The 27,790-nt window shown below is 41.2% G+C and overlaps 1 protein-coding gene across 3 annotated transcripts in view; it reads right to left on the bottom strand.

Moving 5' to 3' along the window:
* CHD7 (chromodomain helicase DNA binding protein 7) overlaps positions 1–27,790 on the bottom strand; it is a 192,568-nt gene that overhangs the window by 31,141 nt on the left and 133,637 nt on the right. For all 3 annotated transcript variants that reach the window (XM_040261278.1, XM_040261280.1, XM_040261279.1), the window contains 11 exons: positions 21,369–21,483; positions 17,846–17,929; positions 15,758–15,895; positions 15,540–15,661; positions 14,923–15,166; positions 13,569–13,745; positions 8,815–8,958; positions 7,411–7,666; positions 1,491–1,701; positions 745–940; positions 291–458 (listed from right to left, as the gene is read on the bottom strand). In XM_040261278.1, the coding sequence (XP_040117212.1) occupies positions 291–458; positions 745–940; positions 1,491–1,701; positions 7,411–7,666; positions 8,815–8,958; positions 13,569–13,745; positions 14,923–15,166; positions 15,540–15,661; positions 15,758–15,895; positions 17,846–17,929; positions 21,369–21,483 (1,855 nt within the window). The remainder of the gene's footprint in view (positions 1–290; positions 459–744; positions 941–1,490; positions 1,702–7,410; positions 7,667–8,814; positions 8,959–13,568; positions 13,746–14,922; positions 15,167–15,539; positions 15,662–15,757; positions 15,896–17,845; positions 17,930–21,368; positions 21,484–27,790) is intronic.

The raw sequence follows: 27,790 nt of genomic DNA, 5'->3' as shown, positions 1-27,790 counted from the left end.
AGAGATAGTGAAGGACAGAGAAGGCTAGTGTGCTGCAGTTCATGAGTTGCAAAGAGTCAGACACAACTGAGCTACTGAACAATAACAAAGAACTGAAATGTCTGGAGACTGAACAAATGCTTACTTTCTTCTCCAAGACAGTAAACCTCAATTATGATGAAGTAAATGTGACCAAACATGCTTAAAGTATTGAGGCCAAAAAATAACCAGATAAGGATGATTTCTCACTGGGAGCTAAATGAAGAAAGGAGCAGGAGTGAAGCACGCAGGGTGAGGACAGCAAGGCTTACCCCATTGGGAGCATTCTCCCGTCCGCTCATGGACTGCAGGACTGCCTTGTCCAGACCCAGCTTCAGGCTGGCCTTGTCAAACATTTCCCTTTCATAAGAATTCCTGGTAATCAGCCTGTATATCTTCACAGATTTGCTTTGTCCTATTCTGTGACATCTAGCCTGAGCCTGAAAGAAAAAGGAAATGCATGGCCATCAGAGAAAGAGAACACCCTACTGCCAGTTACAAGAGCATCTGTTCTGATAAACAGGGGTACCGTTCAACAGTGGAGGGTTAACATGCCAAGAAATGACTTTCACATTATCAATCAATGGATTACCGGTTGGTTCATTTGCCCCGATCATGGGACACTGCCTGAGCAACGGCAGGATTTCAATTTATTGGTCTTATGTAGCGGAACGACTTTCCAAGGTGGGGGAGGGGTGTACCAGAAAGGTTTTCTTGCATGTTTACCTGGAGATCATTTTGGGGATTCCAGTCAGAATCAAAGATGATGCAGGTATCAGCAGCAGTGAGATTAATGCCTAGGCCTCCTGCCCTTGTACACAGGAGGAACACAAACCTATCGGAGTCAGGCTTGGAGAACCTGTCGATAGCTGCCTGACGGAGGTTGCCTCTGACCCGGCCGTCAATCCTCTCATACGGGTACCTGGAAGATGTCAGTGTCAACAAGGAGGCCTGGCAGATGGCCACAGGACATGTGTTCCTTTCCTGGTGCTTTTAAGAATGTACTACAACATGGGATATAAATTAACAGGATCGGGCTTCCCTGATGGCACAGTGGTAAAGAATCTGCCTGCAATGCAGGAGACACAAGAGACTTAGGTTCCATCCCTGGGTCCGGAAGATCCTCTGGGGAGGAAAATGGCAACCCACTCCAGTATTCTTGCTGGAGAAATCCCAGGGACAGAGGAGTCTGGTGGGCTCTAGTCCATGGGAGTCACAAAAATGTCAGATACTATTTCAACATCAAGAAAAAGCTGTCCTCCCCTAGCCCAGAGAAAGAAGTGGAAAAGTAGAACTACCTGCAAAAGCACGCGTCCTATGGGACAACGGTCATGCCCATCCACAGCTTTCAAGAAGAGCTAAGACACAAGCCCCCCCCCCATCCCCTTTATCATACAGGCCACTTGGAGGTGAAGCACGCGGAGCCCAGTCCCACATTCCCCAACCCCCCACCCCCGGGGCTTGGCCCTCACCGTCTCTGAATGAGGTAGTCTTCCAGGATGTCCAGGCAGCGCACCATCTGGGAGAAAATGAGCACCCTATGGCCACCGGCCTTCAGCTTCGGCAGCAGCTTGTCAATCAGCACTAGCTTGCCAGCAGCCTGGATCATCGCCTGGAGCTGAAAATCTGGAGAGTCGGCATTGTGTGTTTCTTTAAACTCTTCCAAAATTTTCTCTTCAGCACCTGCGGAGATTGGACAGCATAACAGGAATACTGTAAAAGGTTTTTTTCTTGTATTACTGAAAACAACAAACCTGCTTTCAACACCCACTGCAAACAGCAGGGCCCAGAACAACGCATTCGTGCTCACGAACATACATCCATCCACCAGCTCAGAGTGGGGTCTGCAGGAAACCAGGGAGGTAGAAGAGGGATCAGAGTTTTAAGCACGACACATTTTCAAGCGTTTGGGGGGGAACCCCCACATTTTCCAACAAACAAATGTTTGCTGTCTGTAGAAACTGAATTTCAACAACAGACTGTCAAAGCTAGAAGTGGCAGAAACAAGCCAAGGGCCGGATACCTACAGAAAATTTGGAACCTAAAATGCTAAAGAAATGAAGAGCTGTTTACTCGCGGAACATAAACACACATAACAAAATCTGTTCTGAAACTAAGAGGCAAGGGAACAGAGTTCTAACAATTGCTGTACAGGGCAGTCGTCTGTGTATCTAAACTGCCTGTTAATATGGCCAAAAGGGCTGCAGCAAAAGGGAGTCCTGCTTCGGGGATAATATTTAGAGATTTTTTCAGGAGATCTGAGCACACATCTTCACTGCAATCTCTCCATCTCCCTCTACATTCATTCTCATCTGATAATTTCCTAAAGTACAAAAGTTCTATCTTGAGTTATCCAAAGCTTTAAACAACCAACCTCTGTTTAATGAAAGACATTGATACCTAACCCTCTCTTCTAATAGCCCCACAGAGACTTGCGCTTGCTGAGGGTGCATCAGAGAGACTGTCACCTTCCTAGGGACCGAAACTCTTCCCACCTCTGCCCCTGACCCCAGACACACTTGTCCAGGAGTAGCCGGCTAAGCTTCCTGCAGCTGCTTAGGTGGCTTAACTAGAATCAGACAGCAGGGTCCAGGGTAGGGTGAGGGGGTTAATCAGGGCCCGGCCACTGTGCTCCACCCTTGCCCTGGGGATGCAGGGTAGTCACTTCTCCTTTGGGAAATACAGACAGACAAATCCATCTGATGGGATTACTTCCCAGCCTTAAACCACACCAGGAACCTGACTTCTTAACCACTGGTTTTTAAACACGAAGGCACTGTACTGATGGAGATACGAGACCCTTCCAGGGTTTAAGGGCCAGGTCACCTGGGCCACCAGAGCTGCCAGGACAGAAGGGGGGCATGCAGCCACAGGCGGGACAGCAGTGCCCCAACTTCCCTTTTCAGAGCACCTGTGGAAATGAAGTCATGACCTGATCATATGCAGAAATACAGCCTGTTTGTTATTAATCAACAAAGAATCTTCCTGAGACCAGATTACAGTCACTAATGCCTGGGCCCAGAGGTCTGTGCAGAGCAAGCCACTGCTGTTTCTCAGGAAGGGCCAGGAAGAAAATGCCAGCGGGGTGGGAACTGCCGCTTCTCACTCCCTCTCTCTCCCACGTGAATAAAAGGCTAGTATTCAGGATTTCAATCTGAAGGGAATGAAAGGCAAAGGTTTCTCTAAGAAAAGGTAAAAACCAAACTGCTATTGAAGAGTATCAGCACGAATATCCTTGAATGAAGCACCCTCTTGAATAAATGTTCTTGCAGCCTACATGCTTGCTAAGTCGCTTCAGTCATGTCCAACTTTTTGTGACCCCCATGGACTGTAGCCCATCAGGCTCCTCTGTCCATGGGGTTCTCCAGGCAAGAACACTGGAGTGGGTAGCCATTTCCTTCTCCAGGGGATCTTCCTGACCCAGGGATCAAACCTGTATTTGTTATATCTCCTGTGTTGGCAAGCAAGTTCTTCACCAAATGTCCCTGTATAAAGTCAAATAATGTTTTCTAAAACAGAAAATTTAGAAATCTAGGTTCTAGATTTAGGACAAGAAGGTCCTCAGGAGACAGGGAGAACTGATCATATCCACATATTACATTAGGTTTTTTTAAAACGTTTCTTCTTGTTGGATAGTTATTTTCTGTTAAAATTAAGATATTAATATCAATCCATAATCAAAATATACTATTTTAGATATTTTAGTGAATAGTTTTCAAAAATGAAATAATCATGACAAAATTAATGTGTTTGAACTATTTTAACAAAAAATTTGAAAATATAAATTCAGTCAAATCAGTAGAGAAATCTTTTTCATTTTAAATTTATTTAGATGAGAAAAGTAACTTTCCTGCTTTTTCAATTCTACCAATAATACATCATCAAAAACTGTCAGAATTAAAATATGTCCTTTCTTATCTGACAAAAGTTCTTACTGAATTAATTCAGCTCTTTGCTGTGAATACAGGCTCTTAAAGTGGCAGCCAGTTGTCACTAATAATGCTTCCTTTAAATATATCAGCAAACATATTTCCTATGTGATGCTTTCAGCTATAATTATACTCTGTCTGGGCTTCCCCAGTTGCTCAGCAGTCAAGAATCTGCCAGCAATGCAAATCATATAGGACATGCAGGTTCTATTCCTGGGTTGGGAAGATCCCCTGGAGGAGGGAATGGCTACTCACTGCAGTATTCTTGTCTGGAAAATACCATGGACAGAGGAGCCTGGCGGGCTACAGTCCATGGGGTCACAAAGAGTGTGACTGAAGTGACTAAGCACATATTTTCCAGAAAAGCTGAAGAAAGAAGGGCAGGGAAGATGTCCAGGAGGAAAACCAAACTGACCTCTAAGCCATTCAGTGCAGTTCAGTTCAGTTCAGTCGCTCAGTCGTGTCCGACTCTTTGCGACCCCATGAATCGCAGCACGCCAGGCCTCCCTGTCCATCACCATCTCCCAGAGTTCACTCAGACTCACGTCCATCAAGTCCGTGATGCCATCCAGCCATCTCATCCTCGGTCGTCCCCTTCTCCTCCTGCCCCCAATCCCTCCCAGCATCAGAGTCTTCTCCAATGACTCAACTCTTCGCATGAGGTGGACAAAGTACTGGAGCTTCAGCTTTAGCATTATTCCTTCCAAAGAAATCCCAGGGCTGATCTCCTTCCGAATGGACTGGCTGGATCTCCCTGCAGTCCAAGGGACTCTCAAGAGTCTTCTCCAACACCACAGTTCAAACGCATCAATTCTTCGGTGCTCAGCCTTCTTCACAGTCCAACTCTCACATTCATACATGACTACTGGAAAAACCATAGCCTTGACTAGATGGACCTTAGTCGGCAAAGTAATGTTTCTGCTTTTGAATATACTATCTAGGTTGGTCATAACTTTTCTTCCAAGGAGTAAGCATCTTTTAATTTCATGGCTGCAGTCACCATCTGCAGTGATTTTGGAGCCCCAAAAGATAAAGTCTGACACTGTTTCCACTGTTTCCCCATCTATTTCCCATGAAGTGATGATTCTCAAGGATATCAAGTAAAGATTTACCTTGATGCTAGATCTGTAAACATCAATCAGAAAATTAAAAATTGGAAATAGGCTATAAAAAGCCCAAATACTCCAATAGTGTTAGTCACTCAGGTGTGTGCGACTCTTTTGTGACCCGATGGACTGCAGCCCACCAGGCTCCTCTGTCCATAGGATTTCCCAGGCAAGAATACTGGAGTGGGTTGCCATTTCCTTCTCCAAGGGATCTTCCCGATCCAGGGATCGAACCTGGGTCTCCTGCACTGCAGGCAGACTCTCTACCGACTGAGCTGCCAGGGGAGTCCAAAAAATACTCCAATGGCACTGCCCTAAATTAAAGTCCTGCATTTGTATTTAAAAGTGTGTCTTTGCACACGTGTGTGTGTATGTAGCAGAGACAACTTTAAGGAAGTGTGGAAGTCTGTTCCCTTAAACAGATGGTCACTGTGAGGGCAGGAGCTGCAATGTTCTCTAGTTATACTAGCCGCAAACAAGTAAGAAATTATTTCTTGTGAAGATTACCCTTTTGCTCTCTGAAATTCATTCCATCACAAGCTCAGCCTCATCTTTTTTCTGCTCACTGTTCTCCACACCCCTTCTCCCCAACAACAAGGAGGACTCGTAAGTCAACCCCAGCCATCGGAGACCCCACCACGTCTTCAACAGCATTTTCATTTTCACATGCGCACGCGTGCTCAGCTGCTTCAGCCACATCTGACTCTTCAACCCCCAAAGACCACAGTCTGCCAGGCTCCTCTGTCCATGAGATTCTCCAAGAACACTGGAATGGAGTCTCTTGGAGGCTACTGTTCCTCTTTTCAGACATCAAATGAAAAATACTGTGTGTTTGTGTGTGTGTCTCTCAGATTACACACACACACACATACACACCCACCTACCCACACACCTTTACTCATAACATCGACCACCTTCGGCCCAGCTCCATCTCCCTAGCTTAGGACCGGCCTCACGGGCTCTTACACACGAGGATGAGCAAGCGGCAGCACTGAACACACAACGGTCGCGTGTGAGTCTCTCTTGGGAAGACCAAGCTATAAGCAGAAAGTCTGAAGCAGAAATGCACCAAGGTCACAGCACGGCCATGACCTCAGGTGCTACGGTGAGGTGGCTCCAGGGAGGGACCATTCTGTCATTAGTAACTGCAGATTCCAGAGGTGAGCTGGCCCAAGGAGTATAGATTACAAAATGGGGAGAGACTGGGAACTCCTGACATCAGCTGCATTTGAACCTCACGGATTATGATAGTGACAAAAAAAAAAAACAACCTGGCTTGGTTCCTTCTCCCCTGGAAAGCACCCTAACTGCATTGCTGGCCAATCATAATTGTACACAAACACCCCGATTGAGACCGCCATCACTTTTCTTTAACCCATATTAACTCCCGCCTGGATGACAGCAGTAGCCTTCTAGTGGGGCTTTCTGTTTGTATATCTTTCCCTACTCCCATCTGTTTATTCATATGACGTTTCCAGATCAATCATCCTAAATCCCATGTCTAATCATTTCTTAGCTCCACCAAAATTCCACAAGCTGGCATCTAGGCTTCCGATAACCAGGTTCCACTCTGTCTATGGTTCACTGTCCCATTGTTTCGCACACGTACTTTATATCCTGGGCAGGTTCCACTTTGTTCTGCCTCCTTCCCTTGTCTCCTGTGGTTACGTCAGCCTAAATGCCCCTTCCTTTTTTAACTCTGATGGGCAAAAGCCTGTCTCACTGTCATCGCTTTTGAATGGCTTTCCTGCTCTTATGCCTCTGGAGTATTTTACATGTCACAGGCATGAATTCCTCTAATGATTTCTGGAAGAGTACAATACAGGTTCTTACTCTTATCAGTTACATAACACTATCAATTTAGTTAAGAAAACAGGAAGATCATGAACCATGATCTTGATTATCAATGCTCGAGATAACCTCTCACTCTTAGAGAATGGATGCTGGAGGCCTCCAGACTAAGAGAAGTTCTTTCCCATCAAAGTTTTGAGGCATCCAATAGCTGCCTCTCACCCCAAAGGTGCTCTTTAACTTCTCTGATCTAAACACACACACCCCATTGGGAGCTAATTTTTCTTTTAATTGTTAGCACATGTGATGACTTCCAGCCAGTGAGCACCGTCACCTCCTTTCAAGGAGTGAGATGCAAATGCAGGACAGGTGATGTGAGGTCCTGCTGCAGGGACCACTGGGGACAAAGATGTTGCACCTATGGCTTCACAGGAGGAGGCTTTGTGAAGAACAGGAAGATGATGAAACTCACACTGGGGCAACTACAAACCATACAATAACACGTGTGGAGGGAGGCAAGGATTTCTGGGGCTTCGACAACGACTGAAACAAGGAGCCAGGCTTACCGTTGATAAGGTAGGGGTGATTGCAGCACTTCCGTAATTCCATCATAGTGTTTAAAAGGTTGGGTACGTTAGCTTGACCACCACCTTTGGAAAGAAACGTGAAATTCTTCTCAAGGATGGCTCGGTAATATTTCTTCTGAATGTTTGTTAGCTCCACTTCAATGATAGTTTCTTCTTTGGGGGCCAAGTTCTTTTCCACGTCCTCCTTGAGACGTCTCAACATCATTGGCTTTAGAATAGCCTGGAGTTTTTGCACCTAAAAAAGGATCTTAAGTAAATACTGGTGTTGGGACTTGCTAGCATGGTAAAACATAGTCTACCATAAAAAAAATCAGGAGTCTCTTATTCATCTACCTTTCACTTTCATTTGTCGAAGGGTACGAGGGCATTATCTTACAGCTCTCGTAACAGCAGCATGTGAGGGTTGAATGTCCAGTTTCTGATGGGCTAGTTCACCTGGCCAGAGAGTCCTGAACAGCCAGGAGGCTTGAACGGAACTCAGAAGAAAAGGACCCTATTCATTCTGTTAGTTTTCCCTTCTGTTTGTCTTAAGCCTTCGGGATGATGAGGAAGGAAGGGAGAAAGTCATAGGAATGACTCGCTTCAGTTCTCTTCCTTTCTAGCAAGAGCTGATAGAATGTGTGAGTAAGCCAAGAGCTCTCTGGTCCCTCTCTGTTCTCATCTCTGTTGACTGGCAATAGGACACGGCACACCAGACAGCTCTGATTTATTCTACGAAGGGCAAAACAAAATAGACTTCCCTCGAACTAAGAGAAGAGGTTTTAGACAGTAAATTAGGGGAGGGGGCACGTGAAGACCGAGATTTCAAGCATCATGTTTGTTTCAAATAGAGCTTAATAACCAACACCTACGTAACTCTCACGACGTATAAGATAACTGGCCACTTTTCATACCTGATACCATATTTATTTCTCATAGAAATCCTGCAAGGTAGTTAGGAACCATGTTTCTAAATGAAATATGTAGACTCAAGAAGAGTAAGCAATGGGAGCAAGCAGGAACTAAGACTAGAACTTTGGATCTCCAGGATGGACACAGCTTGCGAAATTTCAGCCGCTCCTGACACTACCCCCAAAAGCACGCAACGCAAAACCACCGAGCTTGACAGGACAGCAGCTGAAAAGTAGATGGACAGATACGGAAACTCTGTAAATCTCAACAGCCCTTCAGGAGGGCAGAGAGACCAACCAACCAGCCAGAACATCGCCTTAATGAAGACTCAGGATATCCAAGGAAAGGATGTGTAAATCTCACTTGTCTACTAGGTGGGGGGAAACTGACATAATTTACATTTTAAAAAATAGTTAAATCTTAACGCTTTGGCCCTTTGGGAGTTAATCTTCAATTCAATGACTGAAATACAAAAGGAGCCTTGGTAAGTACCTGCTCTTCGGTTTTCAGATCACCAAATTCTTGCATAAAGGTGGTTTCCGAAGGGAAGCGAGTTGGTTCTAAGAAGTGAAGCAAGCTGAAGAGCTCTTCCACTGTGTTCTGGAGCGGGGTCCCCGTCAGCAGCACTTTGTGTTCCTATGGGGATGCGAAGATAACTGAGCAAATCGTAACAAAAACCATAGCCATGCCAAAGCCTTGCTTGGGATCAGCATTTCCCCAATTCCACTCCTGGTTGCTGAAATTCAGCATCCACCCAGCACAAAACACAGGAATAAGGTCCGAAGGCAGAGATGCAAGAAATGTGGTCTCTGTCTTAGATTCCAAGACCATGTAAGTGTGGTCTGCTATTCTGGTTTTTCCTGGGATGTTTAGGTCAATGTTTTGGTGGTGTGGCCCTGCACGTCTCCTGCATCTCATGGCATCTTTTCCCACCAAAGTTCAAGTTTTGCCTCAGATCCCTAGCTCAGATGAAGCGCACGTGCTCCTTTTCTGCTCTCTACAGGGCTGTGCCCTCCCCATCTGCTTCCTGCATGACTCACTTAAGAGACAAAAGAAGGTTTTCTACAGGCAACAGCACATGAGAACCTATTTTGTTCAGCAAACATTTCAGTCTAGCAAAGAGGTCAGCTTGGTTTCAAATACCACAATCATGTTTTTTTTTTTTTCCAATAGAGGCTATTTCTTACTTTGTCTCCTTGAACCTAGGTAGGTATTTTCTTTAAGGCACTTCTTCCTGTTAACGAGCTTTTTCTTCAGCTTTCTTTATGGATCCATACCCTTGTCCTCTTATTTCCACGTATCCAACATGGTGACCAGTCTTAATGACAATGAATTTATTGATCTTAAAGGCTTTATTACATTCTACTTTGGCCTTCTAGGACACCACACAGTTAATAAAACTATTTCCAAAAGTGGCTACACCTTCAAGGAGGTTCGAAAGAGATATTCTGACTTTACTGGAAGTCTGACAAGGCTTGGTTGCTGAGCAGAGTACGTGCTCAGTAAATACTGGATAGTGATTCGCCTGAAGGCATGCTCATTTTTTCAACATCTATTGAGTCTTATCTGTCAATGGAGCTCTTTGAAACCACGTGAAGCAGTTAGATTTGCTTTTATTCTCCCTTTGGTTCCTTTTGAATAGAGGATTCTGATTCAGGAGGATAAACAGATCACTGTCATCTTCTTATTAAATTCATAAAGAGTAAGGAGCTTGCAAACCAAATGCAAGATTTTCTAACGTATAAGCATACTGGTGGGTAACATGGGCCAAGTCCCTGATTTCTTCAAGTCCTGAATTACTTTACCCAAGAATTTTTAAAAAATATTGCCATAGATTCAGGAAAACCGTTACTGTAGTGGAAGAGCTGTATCAATACTAGAGATCGTCTCTCAGTATTTTTTTAATATCCTTTATGATCAACTGAAATACTGAGCTGCTAACCAAAATACTTCAGCAAAAGTCTTTTAAGTTATTAATTTTAAAATTATTTGAAAAACAAGAAAAGAACTTTTTTACGCTGCTTCCCTTCAAGTTCTTTTTAAAGCCAGTTCTATCAGTTACCCAGAGGACCCTTTGGTAAGGTTGCACAGGTAGCGAAATTAAACCAGGTTTCCCTTTGACAGTCATTATTAACATAAATACAAATAATATACAGGTGTCACAAAATGTCAAGTAAGAGACAGGTTATCAGGCTTATCACATCCAAGCTCAAGTTTGCCAGCAGCTAAGATTTCAGCTTGAAAATGTTACCATTCCTTTTAGCTCTGATGGAGTGACAGTCACTTAATTTCATTTCAGCAGAGTCTTTAATTTGTGTGAGGCCTCCTGACAATGAATGATGAGCTAACAGAATCCATGAAGACCCTCCACCACCTTCAGAGGGTCCTCTCCTGTCCATAACGGACAAGGAGATGGCCCTGCCTCCTGCGCTCCCATGGAGGGGGCAGAGAATACAAATGCCCCTCAGCCCAGCAGCTTCTCGAGCGTCTCCTTGGTGACCAGAGAGTTGAAGACGCTGCCTGGTCCTTGCCTTCTGAGAATCTACCACTTTCATCGTAACTGCATCCAGTGCAGGTAACAGCCGTTCTCTGTGACCTGCTCTGTGGTGAGGTGGAATTATTATTTGCCATTTCACCATGACTTATTCTAGGAAAGATGAATAGAGACTGGTCAGTGGATACATTCTCATGATGTATATTTGAAGTAAGGATTTAAAGACTAGGCAATGAGCAGACCCCATGGACTATAGCCTGCCAGGCTCCTCTGTCCATGGAATTCTCCAGGTCAGAATACCGGAGTGGGTAGCCATTCCTTTCTCCAGGGGATCTTCCAACCTGGATTGAACCCAGGTCTCCCGCACTGCAGGTGGATTCTTTATCGTCTGCGCTACCAGGGAAGCCCAAGAATACTGGAGTGGGTAGCCCATCTCTTCTCCAACCCAACCCAAGAAACTAACAGGGGTCTCCTGCATTGCAGGCGGATTCTTTACCAGCTGAGCTACCAGGGAAGCCCCAATAAGCAGTTCAGAAGTGGACAAATGTAATTATATTCTAACTCTGAACAATGAGATTGCATTCCATCAACAACTCTTGATAATTGGAAAAAACAATTATTTTGTTCATTTGCTAATCAGAGCTTTCCGTGGTGAGACATGAATGAGTTATAGGTATGCCAGGTCCTTGGGGCAGCTGACAGGCTGAGACAGTCAGGATCCCAGGACTGGTCACCTGTGGCAGTGCCAGCCCTCTTGGCTTACCGCAGTATGATACACAAATATTATCATTTTCTATATGTGTCACTGTGTGAAAATGGTTAGGGAACACTACTGTATAGAACAGAAAAACTATCTGGATAACAGATTCTAACCCATTAATGAAGTGTTACTATAAACAACAGAAAATCCTTTGGAATCTCCTAGCGACAATTAGATTATTGGATGTTGACCGTTAAACAAACTGTATTCACCAATGAAGGGCTATTTTGTAGTAAGAATCCGCTATCTGGGAGCACAGAAACTAATAACAGACAACTCAGATGAACGCAGATAACTACGCCTTCAGGAACCAGTGTCATAAATGCTCTTATATGGACCCCTGTGGAGATGGGCCCCTACTCAGAAGGCAGTTAGGTTTTGTAAGAAAATTAATGTTCACCTAAGTGTTCCTGCCTGGAGAATCCCAGGGACGGGGGAGCCTGGTGGGCTGCTGTCTAAGGGGTCGCACAGAGTCGGACACGACTGAAGCGACTTAGCAGCAGCAGCAGCAAACCTGAATGGGTTTCTGAAGGTGTATTAGTCATGCAGTCAGGCCCACTCTATGACCTCATGGACTGTAGCCCAGCAGGCTCCTCTACCCATGGAATTCTCCAGGCAAGAATACTAGAGTGGGTTGCCATTCTCTTTCTCCAGGGGATCCTTCTGACCCAGGGATTGAACCCGGGTCTACTGCATTGCAGGCAGATTCTTTATCATCCGAACCATTTCTTCAGCGTAACACTAAAACTATCATCTGGAGAGACTAGTTACAGCCCTAGTGTTTCTCTTCCTCATGTTTTCAAGATTATTCAAAGTGTTCTAATTTGTTTTGTGGATTGAACACCAAAATAGTACAAACTGCTCTGAGAAAGGTCTTAGGATGGAAAACTCCACCCTAAATAGGATAATTCAGTCAGACTTTTCCCTTTAAACAGAACTAGATTTTGTTTGTTTTTAATTAAAAGAATAGCTGGCTAATCCAATCCCCTTAATTTAGGAATAAAAGAAGCCAATTCAATGAACCAGCTGCAACAGAAAGCTTTTAAGTGTTCTTTTTGGTGGTACCAGTCTTCAGTAAAAAAAATTTACAGCCATGAACATATAGAATATTCTTTTCCATCGCAAACTCTCAATTAACAAGAGATCAAATTAATCTATAGAAGTCAACATTAAAGGATTTAAAAAATCTTTTTGTACCTTTGAAAAACTCATCTAAACATCCAAGACATGCTGAATAACAATATCTTTGCTTAAAACAAGTGATCAAAACCCATCTTGTAAACTACAGAGTGAACAGAGGCCTGAGGGTGACAGAGTCACGTGATAATGTCTGCTAGAAGACCATGCAGCAGTGTGGAGAGGAAAGCCAACCAAAGCCAACCAAACTCCAACCACTGCCACAGTATGTTATCCCAAGATACTCCTACTGGGGGAAAAAAAAAAATCTAAAACAATCTACTCACGAAGTCCTGACCATCTCTTGGGAAGAGTATGTAATAGACCTGGTCTAAAACTCCAGATCAAATTCAAGGCCTTATCATGCACTAAACTTCTAAATGTCTGGACAAATTGGGCCAATTTCAAATATCCACTCAACTTTGAGAGAAAAACTACACCTACAAGCCCTTGGAGGCAAAAACCTACAAACCCTGGAATATAACTGGATCATCATCATGGAGCTAAAGTTTGGCCCAACGGCTTACAATGTGGCAGTACTTACAAACAAAAGGGAAAAGTAGACACTTGAAACTCAGCGGAAGTATCATGAACACACTCTGCTGTGATAACAAGTGTACAAAGACCCCAGCCAACAACAGAAGAATCAGGAAGACAGCAGCAACTTTTAAGTAAACTCAGAGCAAACATGTCACAGGATTTGACAGGCTGTGCAAACACCCTTCAAAGGGATCGGCTGGACTCAGAGCATCAGGAATACTGAGTCGGTTAACAATTTTATCCAGGTTCAAGGGAAGCACCAATATGACCACTGACCAAGTCCATCATCTTGAGTCCCTCCAAGAGCTTGCAGTTCCTGTTCTTCAGCCTGTGGGCTTCATCGATGACTACACATCGCCAGGGAATATTCCGCAGCTCAGGACAATCGGTCAGAATCATCTCAAATGTAGTGATGATGGCGTGGAACTTATATGACCCCTTTATCACTCGACCCTATAATAAGGACTCTGCGTTACTGTTTAGCATTGAAGATTACATTAGTAACTTTAAGGATGAATAAATAGCATAAGAGATATACATATATGTTTATCCTTTTGGGAACACCTTTATTTATACTTTGTTTTCAAGGTATTTTTGGAGGTTTTAAGCTCTTACGGTACAACAGAGTTTTAAAATCTTTCCTTTTTTAAGGAAGTTTTGCAATTTGTTGGTAAAATTTCCAATCCAGTTTTTCTATAGATAAGATGCAGTAAGTGTGCCTATTCTAGTTACATCCTACAGACCCCAAAAGGCGAAAGGCCAGAGGGACTATGTACTAAGGCAACGTTTTAAAAATGTTTTTACTTTTTAAACCTTTTTTTTTCATTTTGTAACTTAGTTTTCACTTTTAATGTGCTAACATGAAAAAAGCATTCAGCTCAGGACAGACTTTCAACAACTTTCCAAATGTAAAGATCAACACCAAAACACATTTTAATATTCTTCTCCTTTAAGTAATTGTAGGTCAGATTTTACACTCAAAGCAAATAAATATAGAACACAAAACTCTGTCCTATTTCCAGTTATAGGACTTGCATTTCACCTATTGCTTAAAACTATTTTATTATAGCACATACTATTTATTCTTCTTTCTCTGTCACTTATAATGCTTCAGGGTCAACATCAAAGATAATTTCATACAGATAACTAGAATTAGTTAAAAGTCATAGCAACTGCTACTAAGAGCCAAAGTATAAATTATTCCCTCTGGGTATATTCAATACACCAGTTAATGTTAGGTGCCTAATATTTTTCACTTCTCGAAACAATAAAGAACACAATATTCTTCCCACTTCCATTTAATAACTCTTTTTTGGTTTCACTTTCTTTTAGGGTTTAAAAAATAAACCAAATTAGGCTATCAATGCATTGAATGATTTTCAGCAGTCATCCAAGGTAAAAATAATTTCACGTGTTCTAATAATTAGAAAGACCAAGGCTATAAAAAGAAAGACCTGTCATCATAAAATAAGGAATTATAATCCAAACATAAATTGGGTAAGAAATCTAAACAAAATTTCTTTAGTTCTGCAAAATCTAGACATTCCCCCAAAAGGTCTGAAAACCATTTGAACATTCAACATGTTAAAGCACCCCTACGTGTAAGGACTGTCCACCTAAAACACTTTACCTGGGGATCTTTGAAGTACATTTCATACAACTGAATGGTCCGACGACTAGCTTGACTCCCATGGTACACAACCACGTTCAATTCTGTCCAGGTCCGGAATTCCCTTTCCCAGTTGGGGATTGTGGACAATGGGGCAATTACTAAAAAAGGGCCATGGATTCCTTTCAGATATATCTCATAGAGAAATGTAATGGACTGGATAGTTTTTCCCAAACCCATTTCATCTGCTAAAATGCAGTTTCGCCTTTGGGAGGGAAATAAAACAAGGAAACTTTCATGAGTACACATAACGAGACAGCACTTTCTTGTCACAAGGTAAGTGTATATATCCATTAAACTCATAAATGCATGCCTTAAATGCTTCTTTAAATACAATGAGATACATTTTCAAACAAAATGTTCGGAGACACAGAAAATTACTTCTACATACTTCAATCAGTCTCTACATTAGTACATGCTAATTAGACAAATATTAAGCATACTGCCAGTGTTTGCTTTTTTAAATAATTTTTATTAGCGAGTTAAAATGTTGCTATATTTGATCAATACTCTCAATAACTGCAGAAGAGCTATTATAGGCTTTCTTTAAAAGGTGAAGAAAAATGCATTTTACATACATGTTGTACCAATTGAAAAGTAGCCAGTTTACTCCCTCCAACTGGTATTCCCTGAGTTTGTTATTGTTTTTATACTCCCTGGAACTCTCCGATTTCTTCCAGTCATCAGCAGGGGGTCGCTCCTGTTTCAAATACAGGAAATCCAGTTAGTGGTTTCTCAAAGACCACACCACCCGGCTGTGTGCAAATGCGACCCTCCACCACCCGCCAGTCCTCACCACACGCTCTGTCTCTGGCTCCCGGGACAAGAGCTTCTCAAACTCTTCGATCTTGGCTTGGTCTATGTCCTGCCTCAGCTCCCACGTGCTGTCTTCATAAGGCAGTGAGCACCACTTCACCAGATAGTGAGTCACAGGCTGGGCCGGGTTTAAACACAGCAGAATGATGTATGAAAAACATGCACTCTACTTCAGTTACTGACAGACACTACCCCAGTAACAGTGAGACAGAGCTGGGAGACATTTTAAAACTGTGACTGCCGAATGAGGAGCCCTTGGTTAGTGTCTAAAGGAACTGAAAATACAGTTAAGTCCCCACATATGAACAAGCTCTATTCCAAGAGTGCATTCGTAAGTCCAACAAAGTTAGCCTAAGTACCCAACTTGTGTGTGTGTGTGTGTGTGCGCGCGCATCTACTGCATTGGCAGGTGGATTCTTTACCACTGCGCCACCTGGGACGTAGCCAACTAATACAATAAGCTATATATACCTCTGCTTTTACACTTGCTTCCAAACATCCTGGGTTTGAAATAAAGCTACTGTACTCTGTAACAGTACTGTACAGTAGTAAAGTACACAAAAGGTCAACCATTTGTCGAGGATGCACACACATGACAACATATGCCAGACACATGAACTAACCTATGTGACTGGACATGCAAACACACGTTCACACCTTTGAAAATTTGCAACTTGAAGGTTCGTATGTAGGGGACTTTCTGTAATATTAAATACTGTCAGAACAAATTGATTTTTATCTAAGCCACTGGTTAAGTCATGTTCAAAAGCCAAAAAGTATATAGAAATAGCCTGTAAATAACAAAACTGAATCTGAACCTTACTCTTATCTGTGTGATCATCAGGCAACTGATTCAGACTCACAGGGTAACTTATCTTGGTGTGTTTACATATTTACTTAACTGGCTACTTTCTTAAACAATGAGAAACAGGTTTGAACTCATTAGAATTTCTTTTTTCTTAAAGGGATACTGTCTGCATGCAATTGCTTTAAAGTAATGTGTTTGAGCTCTAGAAAACTGGAGAGCAAAATACCTTGGGTAATGCAGACCAAGAAGATCTCCTTTGCCTTTCTTCCAGAAAACATTTGGGTTTTTGGATCCTCATTTTAGGACAAAGGTACCAATTATTAAGCCCTAAAACTAATAGTAAATCGATAAATCTCAGCTAAATTTAAACCAAGGCTCTGACCTGGCTGTGATATTACAAACATTTGCTGTATTATATAAATAAAATATAGGGGAAAAAAATTTTTTTTAAGTACAACTAAGCAAAACTAGAAAGATAAACACCATATTACAGAACAGATATGGTCTTTGAAACATCATGGACCTTGTGATACAGAATTTGGATTAAAAATGGGACTTCACTGCAGACTCTCACTAGACAAGCAAGATTCAAACATCCAAACACTTTATGCAGTTTAATTTACAAGAAGAAGCTAAGTGATAGACCTCACGGTGAGTAGGCATATCCTTACTAAGACACAATGCTCAGAAGTCACTAGACACGTGTTTATTCTTACACGATGAGTAGGGTGCCCTACCAACTGCCCTTTACAACCTCTTTGGGTTCTTCAAAGCAAAACAGGCATGCTGAGACTCAGATCTCACAAAAAGAAAGATTCTATAGCATCCTCCATGTACCATGTTAAATGAGGTCCATCAACTTCATTAGCGATGTCTTCTGTTACTTAACATTGAACTGCGTTTTTGCTACAAGGGCACTCTTATAAGCAGAATTCGTGCTACGTAACAGATTTACACCAAAATATAGTAAATTCCTTATTGATCATATCTGGAACTGTGCAAAGTGTCAGTGCTCTTTGCTTCACATTGAAAACTGATTTCTTTTAAAAAGCTCTCAGACTAAAACAAACAACATTTTTACTGTGATTATTAAGTCCCCAAACTAATAGTAAGTTAGTACATTTCAGTTTGGTTTCGACCAAGTGTGTCATAATACAAGGCTGTGAGCAGGACCAGATCCTGAGAGTTCATGATGGTTCTCCATAAACACACGTAAGCGGTCTGAGCCACTGCCCCCTAAGACAAATGGTCTTCTGTTACCTCTCCCCGGTCATCTGTGCTACGTGCAAAGTCCATTATTCGGTCAACCTCCACATAATCTGGATTAAAAAGCTCATCTTCAATCTACACCAAAGGGGAGAAAAAGAAAGTTAAAATGTTTATTTAACTCCTGAGAATAAACACTATTTCACTTTTCATCAGGCAGTACTATTTGGGGTCACAGCAATACAAAATTTATATTTGGCAAAGGTCTGTTATATTAATTGAAATGCTATAATTTAGCAAAATCACTCCCCATGAGGAAATCAAGAGTTCTCAGACTTTGTTAACTGGGTCTTTTAATTACTGTGTGAAACCTTTTTACTGTGAGAGAATGTTTAAGAATATTTTAAATCAAGTGTGAAATTACAATTCACTAATGAGCAATCCAAAAGGCTTATGGCACGCAATGCATTTAGCATTCTTGAGACTGTAGTTTGCAAAAAAGATCAGAACTGTGCACAGTAAGTGCTACCAGAGTCTTGTAACTGTCTGATGCCTTATAGCATCATTTGCAGAATGTTATTCAAAAGCTAAAAACACTGAGACCAGTGAATTCCACACTTAAGCGTGAACGGAGTTTATATTGTTTGGTCACCTTTGCTAGTCACTATTAGTACCTTATCTGAATACAATCTTGGCATACATCAAAGTGTTCTCACATGATTTATTTGTATTGAACACAGAACATTTGGCTTAAAGTATTGAGGATAAAATGAGGCTTTAAACATTGGGTTCTCTAGCTGAGACATTAACAATCTTTACAGAAGTCAAGTAACGCTGCTTGTCTGCAAACTGATCTCACGTAAAAGAAGAGAATTTGGCTCAAAGGGAAGTTACAGATTAAGCCATACTTTAAAGAAGTCAGAGTCAGATAAGTTAGAAAAAAAAAAGACACATTACTATGTGTTCCCAGAGATTAATTTATCAGCAACATAACTTCATTAAAATGCTTTGCAAAAACATTAGATACTGTCCACGTCCCCAAAGTTGCAGGTTGAAGAGCCACCTGGTTACAGTCAACTTCAGGATAACAAACATCCTCTGGGGTCTGTGCCCACTTAATGCACCCAGTTTGGATGCTGTGAACTGTGAATCACGAAGAAAAAACACAGAAACACCAAGAGTGTGTTTCAACTGCCTCAGGTATTTACCTGGAGTTCATGACTAAGGCAACAGAAACCTTTGAAACACTCTGTTAATTTGAAGTGTTAATATATTAAATGCATTGGCTTGTCAAAGCTTCTAGATTTAGGTGCCCAGTATCTATGTATTATGCATGTAGAGCATAAACACTAAACCTTTCCACAAACTAGGATTTTATGATAAAAGCTCTAAGGCAACTTGTTCTTAAAACAGAATCCTTTATTAAATCTGAATTAAAATCCTTAACTTTACTCCTAAACATGTTTATCCTTCAAGCAAGTAATCTATGCCAGCACACCTGTTATTTCCAGTCTCAATAATTTTTCTGAATAGAGAGTTTTAGTTGCAGTGACTTAAAAGGAAGCCTAAGTAATCCCACGGATGGAGGAGCCTGGTGGGCTGCTGTCTATGGGGTTGCACAGAGTCGGACATGACTTAAGTGACTTAGCAGCAGCAGCAGCAGCTAGGTGAATCAGAGAAGGCAATAGTGGTCATGACTAAAAATCTCAAAGTAGCAGAACTGGGGGGTGCCTGAAGCCAGGACCATTTATAGGACACGACAAAGGACAGGTATGTGTGTGAGCACACCTGCATGTGTGTGTGTGTGTAAAGGATCAAGAATTGATATCCTTCTCTGTTAACCCTCAGATCCTCTTTTCAGACACAAGCTTATGCTCCTATTCAGGACAAAGCTTAAGATTTACTGTTACGAAGTTACTAGGAAGATAATGTATTTCAACCTTGTAATTGTTGTTCGGTCGCTAAATCATGTCTGATTATGTGCAACCCTGTGGACTGTAGCACACCAGGCTCCCCTGTCCTTCACTGTCTCTTGGAGTTTGCTCAAACTCATGTCCATTGAGTCAGTGATGCCATCCAACCATCTCATTCTCTGCTGTCCCGTTCTCCTCTTGCCCTCTATCTTTCCCAGCATCAGGGTCTTTTCCAGTGGGTCAGCTCTTTGCATCAGGTGGCCAAGTTTACACTACGCCTTTGGGGGCATGGAGTTCAGATTCCAGGAGACCCCAGATTTGTTACCTGAGAGGCTAAGTCTGGACTCTATGACATAAAAGTACTGCACACTCGTCTGTCTGTGACCCCCTCCCCCATCTCCAACAAGGGGTCGGGTTGTGAAGTTGGCCATGAAACAGGTATGATTTTCCATCCAATTTCACACTTTTTTTTAACAGTTTACATTCTGTTAAACTCCTTCATGGAGAGGAAAATGAATGAGTCAGCCAGGTTAGTCTTTCAATGTGAAGGTTTCTCTTTTTATCTGCTTGAGGCTGTAAATGAAAGCAAAGGGGTCTAGGGACGCCTGGAGGCAGCCCGCGAGAGCCTTGTTTACGTAGCTGACTATGCTGGAAGAGAACCGAGGCTCTTCCTAAACTATGCAGGCATCCTTTCCTGCCCTAGAGAGTAGTCAGTCAGCCAGTGTTCGCTCCTCGGCCACGACCGACTCTGCAATTTCATGGGCTGTAGCCGCCAGGCTCCTCTGTCCATGGGATTTTCCAGGCAAGAATACTGGAGTGGGTTGCCGTTCTATTCTCCAGGGGATCCTCCTGACCCAGGGATTGAACCCGGGTCTCCCACATTGGGGCAGATTCTTTACTGTCTGAGTCACCTGGGAAGCTCTAAGTATGGGTACCTCGTTATCTTAATTGATAAACTAGGATAAAGGGGAGGGAGATAAAGATATTAGATATTATATCAACTCCTGTACCACAGCATATCATCTGTGAAAAGAAGGTCAGCAAACTCTGACTTTAACAAGAGAAATGTCACACACCTTCCCCAATCGAAATAAACGTTTACATCCTAGAACTTAATACTAACTGTAGAGGTTTTGAGTTTTTACTCTGCTAAACCTTTTTTTTTTTTTTTTAAAGCTTTTTTTTTGGATATAGACCATTTTTAAAGTCTTTACTGAAATTTTTTACCATATTGATTCTGTTGTTTATGTTCTGGTTGTTTCACACAAGGCAGGTGGGATCTTAACTCCCTGACCAGGGATCGAACCTGTACCTCCTGCAGCAGAAAGCAAAGCCTTAACTGGACCTCTAAGAAAGTCCCTCACCTGCCTTGTGTCCACTTAGTTTTTCACTGTCTACTAAGTGTACTTCCATTACAAGACTGAATCATACCACCATATTTCCACATAATCTCAGAAGGACCAGTATCTTCTAGACTAAGCAACAGGAAAAATGAGAAATTTCCTGTTTACAAATTATTTTAGCAATAACCAGTTACCAATATGCAAGTAACAGCACCAAATGAGGCAAACTAGTTTCTCTTAATAATATGCTGACATGAACTTCAAAATTTAGAACACTTTAAAAATGTAAATACTTTAGAAAATTAACCAGGTTTTTCATACCTCTGACAGGAATTTGTTCTGGCCTTGCTTTGCCTTAAATCGCTTAATCTTTTGCTGAATTCTCTTATCTTTTTCCAGATCTTCTACAGACGCCCATTGACAATGAAGATAAGAGCTAAAAAAATAAAATGATATACTTGAAACAGAAAATAATTGATCTTTATGATACATGTTCATTATCACTCTCCCCACAAAATCAACTACACAGATGACTAACAGAATAACCTGTTTAATTACTTACTCATAGAGGCTGCTGAGCCACATTTCAATATAACTACTAATGGTTAAGAATAAGAGAAAATAATCAATAACAGATACTAAAATTTGCCTTCTGTGCTGGGTCTGCAGTTCTCTTACCCATTTCCCATTAAAAAGAAAGAAAGAAGGAAAAAGACCTAATAACAGGCTGTTTTCATAAGTGAATGGATTTTACTCCAATACAAAACAATTAGCACTACAAGATGGCTTTAATTATGGATTTGTTTTGAGCTTTTTATCATTAATTGAGAAATAAAAGGTTTCTGTCAAGTTTAAAGAATTCAAATTTAAAATAGCAAAGGTAAACCTCATTTCCTCCTTCTAAAACAACTGGGGAGAAAAGGACCCCCACCCAGCTCTAGAACATCAGCACCCCCAGCCCTCTCCTTGTTAGCTCTTCTGCCAGGAGCTCTGAGATGATGCCCCCGGGGTCCCTTGCGAACTCTTCACTCTCCAGTGCCTACTCTCTTCTCTCACTGGTTAGTCTCTTCCTGTTGAGACTCACCACCAGCCTGCTCTGAGCAGGTGCTGTGTCTTCTCTAACCTGAACTTGAATACTCCCCACCCCACCTTTCCCTTTTCATCCCCAAGACTCACAGGTATACAGTTAATGGTGTATAGTACCTTTGACATTCTTTCATTTAGTTATTTCAATATCCTTTAGTACCATCATCCTCTCCCTACCCCACACCCCTATAACCTTGCCTGTCTCTTATTTCTCTTTTTAGTGATAACATTTTAAAAAATGAGGTGCTTTCAAAATCAAGATATTACTACTCTTAGAAATTATGTGGCCACTACAAAAATCTTTCAAAAAATGATTAATGATAGGGAAAAGGCTGATGACATTAAATATCATATCATTTTTATTCATATAACATCTAATATGCATTTTCATAGGTAGGATAGATTTAGTCCTACAGTGGACTGAGGGAGATAAGGATTTTAAATACATATGCCTTGTATAGATATGAATTGATAGACGCCCTGTATGTGCGCGCGCACACACACACACACACATACACACTCAAGAGAAAAGACTCAATGAAAACGCATCAAAATGCTAGCAATGATCATTCTGGGTGGTAAGATTGTAAATATTTTTTACTTTTGACTTGTATTTTCCAAATTTTCAATAAATAACATGCAATACTGTTATAACCAAAACCAAATATTATAAACATCACCTAGTCTAGTTTCCTAATTATTGGATAGAAAAAGGTATGTGAGCACTCAGCACCTTTGTCTTGGCTGAGGTGCACATGCCTTTCAAAGTGCTGCCAGGCCGGCCAGGAGGGAGATGCAGGCCCGTCAACAGCTGGTCCAGCCCTGTTCTCCCTCCGGCAAACTAGGCTGAAATTTTGGGCAGTGAAATCAGCTCCAACTAAATGGAGAAAAACCATAGCCTTCTCCACTAGGATCAGAAACAAGGCAAGGATGCCTATATGTCCTCCACTGTTCAATATCATATTCTAGGCATTGGCCAGTGCTGTTAGATGAGAGAAAATAAGAGGAGTGTAATTGGAAAATAAGAACTCTATTTGCAGACAATATGACTGCATAACTGGAAAACCCTAGAGGATCAATTAGGAAACTAATTCAAATAATAAAATAAAATAATTCAGTTATATAGCAGAATATAAAATTAACAGACAGAAGTCAAATGTCCCCATTTACACAAATAAAACAGAAGAAATAATGATAGTGAAAACCTCTTTTATAGTATCAACAGAGAAAAAATACTTAGTAATAAATTTAATAAGGAACATGTGAAACTTGTATAAGGAAGCATTTAAGATCCTCCTAAAAGACACAGAAAGCAAGTTGAGACAAGAAAGACATCTTTGTTTTCAGATAGCAAGACTCAATATCCTAAGTCATAAATTTGTAATTTAACACAATGTAAATAAAAATATAAACAACTATTTTAACTATTTTAGCTAGACAAATGAATGCTGCATTTACATATAAAAATGAACATGCTAAACATCCAGAAAAACCTTAAAAAGGAACTGTCTTAGGGGAAACTCCAATAAACCAGATAACAAAATACTATAAAGCCTCTATAAGTAAAATAGTATGCTATAACTTGTGAAGAGACAGATCAAAGGATTAAAGACAGACATGGACCCAATAAATATGTATCTTTAGTTCATGATAAAGGTTGCATCTCAAATCACCAGGGCACAGATGGACTTTTTAATAATGATGCTGAAACAACAATATCTGGAAAAGAATAAAATTAGAGTTATGCTTTATACCATGTACCAAGTGAATCAAGAACCGAAACAGAGAAGATTAAAAACATGCAAATATTACAGAAAAACGCAGAAAATTCCTCTTTAGCCAGGGGTAGGGGAAGGATTTCCAACTGATTCAAAAGTAAGAACTAATAAAAGGAAAGATGAACAAATAGGAATATAAAAAACTTTAAAAAATACAATGCTATACACAACAATAAATAAAGTCAAATGACAACTAAAACTGGGAAAAGATAGCTGCAATATATAATATAGATTAAGGACTAATACCACATACATATAAAGAACTGTTAAAAATGGAAGGAAGCACAACAGAAAACTGGGCAAAAGATCTGAACACATACCTGACAGGACAAAGTACAAAAATGGTCATTAAACTTACGAAAAGATGTTCTAAATCACTCACAATGAAGGAAAATGCTACTTAAAATCACACTGAAATACAATTTCCCACAAAAAGTAAACACACACAAACATACACACACACAAACACACACATACACACACAAACACACATACATACACACATACACACACACAAACACACACATACACACACAAACATACACAAACACACACACACACACACACACAACCTTGGAAATGTTGTGCAGAAATGCGTGATCTCACACAGTATTGGTAGGAATGCAAACAGAACTATTAGACATTGCAAAATTCCCTAGGAGAACTGCATTTACGTTTGCCTTTTGATCTAGCAATCCCAGTTCTAAAAATTCACCCTGAAGCTATGCCTCCAACAATTTGAAAATATGTAGGCATGAAAATATATATTGCAGCATTATCTGTAACTATAACATATCAGAAGCCATTTACAAGCCAGCACACATGGGAGATTGGCTGGGTAAGTTATCACGCAGATGTGCAGTGGAGTACTAGGCAGCTGTAACAAAGAATAAGGAAGACCCTATGAACTGATGTTGAGTAACGTAGTACTCATAGTATCGTGAAAAAAGCAAAGTGCCAATGTGTACTGATGCTATTCCTTCATGCTTAAGAAAGAAAGGGAAATAACATATAAAATAAACCAACCTATCGATTCACCTATCTCCATATTCATGCCAAAAATTACAGGAAGGATAAATCTGAGATAAATGAGAAGGTAAGTAGGAATGGGGTGGAAAGGAAGGGAGGATGGCATTTCTTTGGGTATCGTCTTATATATAATTCTGACTACTGAAGTGTGTTAGTATTTCATGAACTTGAAAAAAAAGGCAAAAAAAAAAAAAAAGCAAAGGATGGCTGCTGCTACACCACTTCAGTCGTGTCCGACTCTGTGCGACCCCACAGACGGGGTGGGGCCTAAAATGCATTACAAATACAAACAGAAACTAACGAGCCAAAAGTAGTGTTAGTCACTCAGGTGTGTCCAACTCTTTGTGACCTCATGGACTGTAGCCCGCCTGGTTCCTCTGCCCAGGGGGTTCCCCAAGCAAGAATACTGGAGTGGGTTACCATCCCCTCCTCCAGAAGATCTTCCCGACCCAGGGATCGAACCTGTGTCTCCTGCATTGCAGGCAGATTCTTTATCGTCTGAGCTACCAGGGAAGACCATAGTAAGACAAACTGAGTATCAAATAAATAACATCCCACTGAAGCAGGGCAGGAAGGAGAAGGACTAATCTGACCAAAAAGCACTTAGAAAAAGCACTTAGACAACAAAAAATGCTAACAAATACTAAATGAAGCTAGCAGGCTTCTTTTTCACATAAATATGGTCTAGTAATTCTGAATCCATTTCTTATATATTCCAGGATTAACAAGTAAGAAAATATATTATGGATCACAGAAAATATATTATGGATCATATGTCTACTATGACAGGTTTCTCACAGTAGAAAACAAAGAGTTATTAATATTAGAAGGGGAAAGAATAGAATGAATCCCATGGCATTGAAATAAAATTGGAACTATCACTATAAAGACATTGTTCTTCCTTGTTGGCAGGTTGGCAGGTAGACAGAAATGTGTGGGTATATATAATGAACATTTATGTGTGCGTGTAACATGTATGTGTATATGTCATACATACACGCATTACCATACACACAGGCACGTGGATGCTCTTCCTAAGCCCAGAAGCAATGACTCCCCAGTGACAGTGAACACACCTAGTTAAACCTTGGTTTCTAAATGCTCTTCTCCAGTAAAAACAACCAAGGCTCCAAAGAGAAAGGACCAATTCCAGGACTTGAACAGGAAGTTTTGAGATGCGTCAGGAACATCTTCTGGTGCCAGAAACTAAGGAAGTGCTCGAAGAAGGACAGGGACAAGGTAAGCGAGGGAGGAGACAGCCTGATGGGCTTCCACTGGACAGATCTGGGATCAAGTGAGCAAAGGAAGGAATGCCATGACAGTAAGGGACTATGACCCCCTGAGTAACATAAGACTCCACACAGGAATTCTTTGTACTGCTGTTGCAATTTTTCTGTAAATCTGTTTCAAAATTATGTCAAAATGAAAGGTTAACAAAAACTTTTCACTTTATGGAAATTTTAACTTCTTTAGAGCACTATAACATCAGAGAGGAAAGCTATTTTTTAGCACCACGCTGCTTCATCTCACATGACTGATGACTCATCTCCCCGGCTGGCGGCCACGGCGGCACCTGGTGAGGTACCCCAGGGGCTAGGGTTGGTCACAGGCCGGTTGAGAGGATTTCTGAGAACCAAACACCACGGGCCTCAGCACTCCACACTGACGGGGATGGGTGTCTATCTAGTGGAGTTGTTTCTTGGCAAAAGATACTTAAACTTCTTGACTTGGAGTGCAATTTGATAAATCCACCAGAGAGCCTTCTCTCTGGCTTACTTGGTTGTCTCCTCCTTATCTAGTCTTTCCATCCACCTGATAAGACTATATGAAACCATGTCATGTGCAGACCTGGCCTGTGTGTAAGCTTTTCATGCTCTGCGTATAAAATGATGACTGCATCTGATGTTTACTGAGCATTTTTCATTTCGCTGAACTTTTACAGTAACACTGATAAGAGACTCCTTCATCTTTTTAACTGGTGGAAGGTTCTGCTCACAAACGTCAGAAAGATATCCATCCATTAACACAGTGCCAAATGCGACAGGGGGTGATAACAGAAACCATGGGGCCTGATGCTTTTTTGAGGGTAGGGTAGATTTTCTTAGGCTGTCTCGACAGCTCCCTGAAGCCTCTCTTGAAACCCCAGAATTCAGTAATATGACACTTGAGTTCCTGGCCTTAAAAAGTTTAAAGTACATTTAATGTTTATGTTATCAATAAATATTTTGTCTTTATTCTGTGATTGTTATTTGCGTTAGAGAATGGCTGCGGTCTTTCTTTGGTAGGATGCATATTGATGCTTCAAATTAGGCTGTCCCATCAGAGTGTGCTTGGTCCTAGCATCCTGCCTCCATCTCTTAGAATCAGAACAACAACTCACAGTGGTTTGTGAGTCAGTTTTTTAAAAGTTAAGCAATTCAAATTCACTAAACACAAATCAGAAATAAAAACAGATCATCAAAACTGTAGCTTGCTACATTTCAAAACTTGAGATGATGTCACGATTTTTCTAGCACTTTCACCCAGGAGCAGAGTTCTCATTTGGGCACAGATGAAGGCAGGATACCTGGCCTCACAGAGCAAAATTCATCTTCAGAGGTCAAGCAGATATTACTTTTTCTGTTATTATATGAGTTTCATCTCCTCTAAAAAGAACTTCTTGGTTATGCATAAAAGCTAGTCAACCTTTAAACCAATTATACATTTTACAGAAAAATAAAACTTATCAACTATCCAAGATACAAAAGTTAGGAGGCAATGGCCTCCACAGCACTGAATAAATCATATCAAAATTTCCCCATTGCCAATTAAAAAAAAAAAATTCCAGATTACTTTTTAATTTGGTACCTT

The sequence above is a fragment of the Oryx dammah genome, unplaced genomic scaffold (genome assembly GCF_014754425.2).
Source record: "Oryx dammah isolate SB20612 unplaced genomic scaffold, SCBI_Odam_1.1 HiC_scaffold_19, whole genome shotgun sequence".
NCBI lineage: Eukaryota > Metazoa > Chordata > Mammalia > Artiodactyla > Bovidae > Oryx > Oryx dammah.
The sequence above is the reverse complement of the archived record's forward strand: the minus strand, read 5'-3'. Positions and strand labels throughout refer to the sequence as shown.